Source organism: Chaetura pelagica, unplaced genomic scaffold (genome assembly GCF_000747805.2).
Source record: "Chaetura pelagica isolate M959 unplaced genomic scaffold, ChaPel_1.0 scaffold7, whole genome shotgun sequence".
NCBI classification, from domain to species: Eukaryota; Metazoa; Chordata; class Aves; order Apodiformes; family Apodidae; genus Chaetura; species Chaetura pelagica.
In genome coordinates this window covers 3,285,556-3,291,496 of record NW_009953920.1, presented here as the reverse complement: position 1 = coordinate 3,291,496, position 5,941 = coordinate 3,285,556, and the positions used below count along the sequence as shown (strand labels likewise).

The 5,941-nt window shown below is 41.4% G+C and overlaps 1 protein-coding gene across 1 annotated transcript in view; it reads left to right on the top strand.

Annotated features, from left to right (window-relative positions):
• The window catches only part of TNS3 (tensin 3), a 105,394-nt gene that overhangs the window by 91,630 nt on the left and 7,823 nt on the right, over nucleotides 1-5,941 (top strand). The window contains exons 21-22 of the mRNA XM_010001533.1: nucleotides 1,591-1,668; nucleotides 3,342-3,419. Coding sequence (XP_009999835.1) covers nucleotides 1,591-1,668; nucleotides 3,342-3,419 — 156 coding nt within the window. The remainder of the gene's footprint in view (nucleotides 1-1,590; nucleotides 1,669-3,341; nucleotides 3,420-5,941) is intronic.

The following is a 5,941-nucleotide window of genomic DNA, read 5'->3' as shown; positions in this document are numbered from 1 at the left end:
CTGAGATGTGGCCTTTCCCCATGGACTGCCATCCTTCAGGAAAAAAAAATGTGCTCCAGCATGCACTGTGTGTTGGTCACAGTTCCTTCAGGAAACATCCACCTACTCCAGTTTGCGGTCTTCCATAGCCTGCTGAGTGGGGGATATCAGCTCGAGTGCCTGGGGCACCTCATTCTGCTCTTCCTCTGACCATGGTGTTCCCTCTGCTGTGTCTCACCCTTTTTGGTCCCTTGTCTCTGTGCAGCCTTAACTGCCCTTTCTTAGAAGTGTTTTCCCTGATGCATTCCACCCACAGCTCAGTTGCTCCCTGCAGATGGTCTGCTGGAGCTGGCTGTGTCCAGCATGAGGCAGCCCCATACCTCTTCCCAGAGATGTCAACCAGCCTTGTTACGTATATCCAGTACGCTCAAGAAGGGGTTTGTTTACCAGAAAATGAACAAGTGTAAAATGACAAATCCTATTTGAAGTAAAGGTTGATCACATTTTGCCAGTGTTAGGCATGAGACATTTCAAATCAATTTTTAGTCCCATCCTACCTTGAAGTATCTATTTATGGCACATATGTAGCCCTGCTGATAATTTAGTTTGAGCATCTCCTAATCTTTCAATGCATAAAACCTCAAAACTGCTTTACAAAGTAAATGTGCAGGCACTATCACACACTTGTACTGATAAGATACAATGAAGGACTAATAATACCAATGGGTCTTCGTGTTTCTGTAAGATGCCTGCAGAATTGTGTCATCTTTCCATTTCAAAGAAATTGCTGGGCTGTAAAAATGAGGTTGGTTTTGGTTGAACTGCAGTTTTTCTTAAGCACACTATTATAATGCTCAATGTTCATCAGTAACTGGGATTGAAGGATGACTTCTTGTACAAACAGATTAATATTGCACCTTCCCTTCACACTTTATAGTATCACATGCTAATGTCAAGGATGACTAATGTTTAATTATTTTAATTAAACCAAGTCCAAATGACAAAAGTGACTTGGAAAAGAAAAAAATAATTTAACAAAGAATGCTGTGTACATCACTCCTGCATTGATTGGAGAAGTTTTTATCTAGACCAGCTTTTATACTTTTATAAGCACATAATAGAGGTGTATGTAGACAAAGCAATAGACAGTGGAGACTAGGTGGCTAAGAGGCAGAACTTGCTCTTTCACATCACATAGCATTGACATCTTGTGCTCTTACCTTCTTCATAGAATTTTACTACATTTAATGTACTGGAAGTTAAGAGCATTGAAAAGAATTTACTGACTTCCCTATGTTATTGTTTGTCATTTTTGTGCTTTCTCTGAAGCAAAGTCGTTTAGGTTCAGATTGAAGCAGTGTGTTTAAGCAGGAAGAAGGAGCATATGATTGTGATTAATGAGTTCATGTACATCTGGGACAGTGCTGAGAAACATGAACACACTAAGACTGACTGAAGAACATCTTGGCTTAGGTGCCAAGAGAGTAATTTTTAAAGGGCAGAGGGAGGAGTCCCCTTGGTCTATAAAATACTGAGCGCCAACATAACTGTTAAGCATTATTGTTGTCCACCAGGTTAACTGTGCCTGTCTTGTTACTCTTCTAACAACAGGGAGTTTGACAGCTCTGGTGTATCAGCATTCCATCACTCCACTGGCATTGCCTTGCAAGCTTCTCATCCCAGACAGAGGTATGCTTGTTAAGTTCAGAAGAGATACACTCAGCCAAGCTCTGCTTCAAAATACCAGTGTCTGAAAGCAGGTGAACATGTCACAAGTCAAGATCTAAGCCAGAATGCCCAGGGAGGAAGTTGTTTTAAAAGTGGTTCTTCAGTACTGCTGGCAGCTCTTATCCAACCTGTAGCTGTGAGCAAACTAGGACTGTGATATTCCAGTCATAAACGTATATGCGTTATGGAAATCTGCACAATAATCTAGCATGTAAGAAAAATGTACTTCTCAGACATGAAATTATGCCCATGTATGGTTAGGTGTAACCACTCATTTAGGTCTGGGTGGCAAAAGGACTTTAGGTAAGACAGGTAGGTAAAGAACAGAAGGTGCCCCAAGTATGACAGTGACAGGAAGGAAGCAGCAACTTACACAGGTCCGAGTATTGTTTAAGTTAATGATCAAAAAGCCTGTGTTGCATCATGGGTCTGTAATTCTAATTTTGCTTATGATGATTTCATAAATCTAAGAGAACTGCAAAATGTAGCTATGCTTGTCCCATAATTCAGTTGTCTGTTACTCTCCCACATGAATTTAACAGCAGGTGTATTATTGAAATGTTAAACATTCTTCTGTTACTCTTCTTACTGAACTCAAATTTCTGTTAAAGTTCATATGTCAGTATTCAAACATAGCATTTGAACTACGCAGAAACATTAATTAAAATCATTTTAGCACAAAAACATGCTATTGTAGTTGTGACTAGAGATTTCTCGATATGGCAGTGTGGTAGGTGGGCTTGTTACCCTAATCCTCACCTCAAATAGAAAGGTCCTTCTGTTCTGGCAGAGGTGCAGGTCCAAAACATTTGCCTCATGAATAAGCATACCACATTGAAATTTTGGTTTGGATTTATTTTTTAATCCATTATGATCATGCATTTTAACATTATCTTCTGTGGTTAATGATTTTGGACACAGTGAGTAGAATATTTAAAGCACATGGATAACTTTAAACATGAATAATGTCTTACACACCCTGCTGTCTTCCTCACTTGAATGTATTCAAATACAGCATGCATCATGTTAAATACAGCAGAAAATGAGATCTTTTAACATGCATTTATATAACTAAAATAACATACTGATGGACAGTTTTCTCACTAATTTTAAGGGAAGATTGTGAGGCAAACATTCTACTGCTGTCTTCATCTGTTCAGATGCTTGTTTTCTACATAAGTATGAAGAAAGAAGGATTATATTGTCATCTTCTGAATGAAAGTAGAATCAATTGATTTTTTTGTAGAAATACAAAATCTTTGTGACTAAATTAGTGTAAGTTATACAAATTAAATGAGGTATTAAGAACTGCACTATTTTAATGAGGCAGTACATCTATTGGTCTTGTTCTAATGTGACACTGTGTGTCTCCCTGCAGTGTATGCTATGTACTTACGCCTTTTATTGGCAGGGAATAGAAGTTGAACATCCCTTCTGCAGCACTAGTGTCAAAAAAACTAATACAACACAAAAGCCACATGAATTATTAGAGTTGCGGATACAAGATTGTTTCATGTTTCTGGCCAGAGTTGTCCAGTAGTTGAGGTCCTAAAACCTAAAGTCATATTATTGATTTGTGCATTCAAGTCAAAATGAGACATGGACAGTGAGAAAACACTTTTTTCTGTTTGCAGATCCTTTGGAGGAGATAGCAGAAACTTCTCCACAAACTGCTGCCAACTCAGCAGTGGAGCTTCTCAAGCAGGGTGCAGGTCTGTTAAAGTTCTTCCTTGCATTTGACTGTCAACAAATTTTGTATCTAACAGGCTGAAACAAGAACAAGCTTAAGCTTAGACTGGAGTGAAGAATGTTCAAAAGTGAGCAGTTAAATTTAGGGTGCTGCATGGAAGTGTAAAGAGCACCGTGAGAGGATATGTACTAAGTTCTTACTGTTTTCTGCAACCAGCTCCTAAGTTCAACAACCCTATGTTTGCTTTCCAGTTGTGTGTCCCATAAGAATATGAGATACAAATAGATTTGTTCAAACAAAGCAATTTTTAAGCGGTGACTTTCCTTTCATAACTGATGAACTTGGAGAACATGTATTCAACCTGCAGTTGAAGAAGTTAATGAAATATGCCTGAGGTCTGCAAAAGGCAACTGAGGAAAGTGTTCAGTAGTGTGAAATTCTCAGCATAAGGGTTGACCACTGGAAAATGCTTACTGTCTCATCAATCTGACAAAAAGAGGTATGAAGAAACATTGCCCTGTGCTTCAGTTGATGCTGCATGTTATTAGGAAATGCCCAGTGTCTTTTCCATTGAATGTCGTTTAATAGATTCTCATGCATATTGCAGCAGCCACTCTGGCAAGTCTTCAGAAAGGGTAAGAAGGAGGACTGGGGTAACTATAGACCAGTCAGCCTCACCTCCATCCCTGGAAAGGTGATGAAACAACTTATTCTCAGTACTGTCTCTAGGTGTATCAAGGATAAGAGGGTCATTAGGAGTAGTCAATATGATTTTACCAAATGGAAGTCATGTTTAACCAACCTGATAGCCTGTTATGGATATCCAGGTGGATAGATGATGGTAGAGCAGTGGATGTGGTTTGTCTTGATTTCAGTAAAGCATTTGACACCATCTCCCATAGCATTCATGCAGCTAAACTAAGGAAGTGTGGAAGGGTAATGAGGTGCATTGTAAACTGGCTGAAGGAAAGAAGTCAGAGAGTTGTGGTCAATGGGGCAGAGTCCAGTTAGAGGCCTGTATCTAGTGGAGTTCCTCAGGGTTGGTACTAGGACCAGTGCTATTCAATATATTCATCAATGACCTGGTTGAGGGAACAGAGTGCACTGTCAGCAAGTTTACTGATGACACAAAACTGGGAGGAGTGGCTGACACACCAGAAGGCTGTGCTGCCATTCAGTGAGACCTAGACAGGCTGGAGAGTTGGGCAGGGAGAAACTTGATGAAATACAACAAGGGCAAGTGTAGAGTCCTACACCGGCAAAAGAACAACCCCATGTACCAGTACAGGTTAGGTACTGACCTCTTGAAGAGGAGTGTAGGGGAAAGGGACCTGGAGGTCCCAGTGGACAGGAGGATGACCATGAGCCAGCAATGTGCCCTTGTGGCCAAGAAGGCCAATGGCATCCTGGAGTGTATTAGAGAGGGTGTGGCTGGTAGATCAGGAGAGGTTCTCCTCCCCCTGTACTCTGCCTTGGTGAGGCCATATCTGGAATATTGTGTCCAGTTCTGGGCCCATCAGTTCAGATGCTGAAGGGAGAGGATCATCTCCCATATGAGGAAAGGCTGAGGGAGCTGGGTCTCTTTAGCTTGGAGAAGAGGAGACCGAGGGGCAACCTCATTAATGTTTACAAGGTATGTAAAGGGCGAGTGTCAGGAGGACAGAGCCAGGCTCTTCTCAGTGATGTCCAGTGACATGGGGCAACGGGTGCAAGCTGGAGCACAGGAGGTTCCACGTAAACATCAGAAAAAACTTCTTTCCTCTGAGAGTGATGGAGCACTGGAACAGGCTGCCCAGAGAGGTTGTGGAGTCTTCTTCACTGGAGACATTAAAAAACCCACCTGGATGCATTTCTGTGTGATCCTGCTTTGGCAGGGGGGTTGGTCTGGATGATCTTTGGAGGTCCCTTCTAACCCCTAACATTATGTGATTCTGTGAAGTTAAGTTGTCTTACTGTGAGCTTTATTTTGTAGTAGAGTTATTTACAGCAGCTGTGTAGATATGTGCTCTGCTTCTCATCTGCTTTGTGTGCAGGTGACTTAGACAACTACTGAAAATTGCCTGTCTGAAGAATTGGTGGTGGTGTTCTAACCCACAATTATTTGACATGGTGCTCTGAGTACCCCTTTGTAATCTCAAGGCAGTTCTTAGAAATGCAGTCACTGTGTTACTCCCCTGATTGGTGGGCATGCTCAGAGGATCCTGTCCATGCACTCTCATGGTCCTATGTTTTCAGGCTCTCATTAATTCTCCCCCAGATCTATCTGTTTTCCTTATTAGTCATATTAGAGGAGGAGAATACACTGCATTTGCCATTCTCCTTCGAGTTTAGCCTACCTTTGGAGCCACAAGCAAAAGTGGTGTGGCCAAGCATGCCTTTGTAAGAATGCTGCCTCATTGCCCTCACTCATTTTAGGACACTTCTGAAGGGGGCAGTTGCCAACCTGAGCAGCTCTGGAGAGAGATGGTATTGCTGCTTATGCAGCAATCTCCTTTTACTTAAAAATTTGAAGTACTACTTCAAGTGCTGTAATCAAGCAGGAAT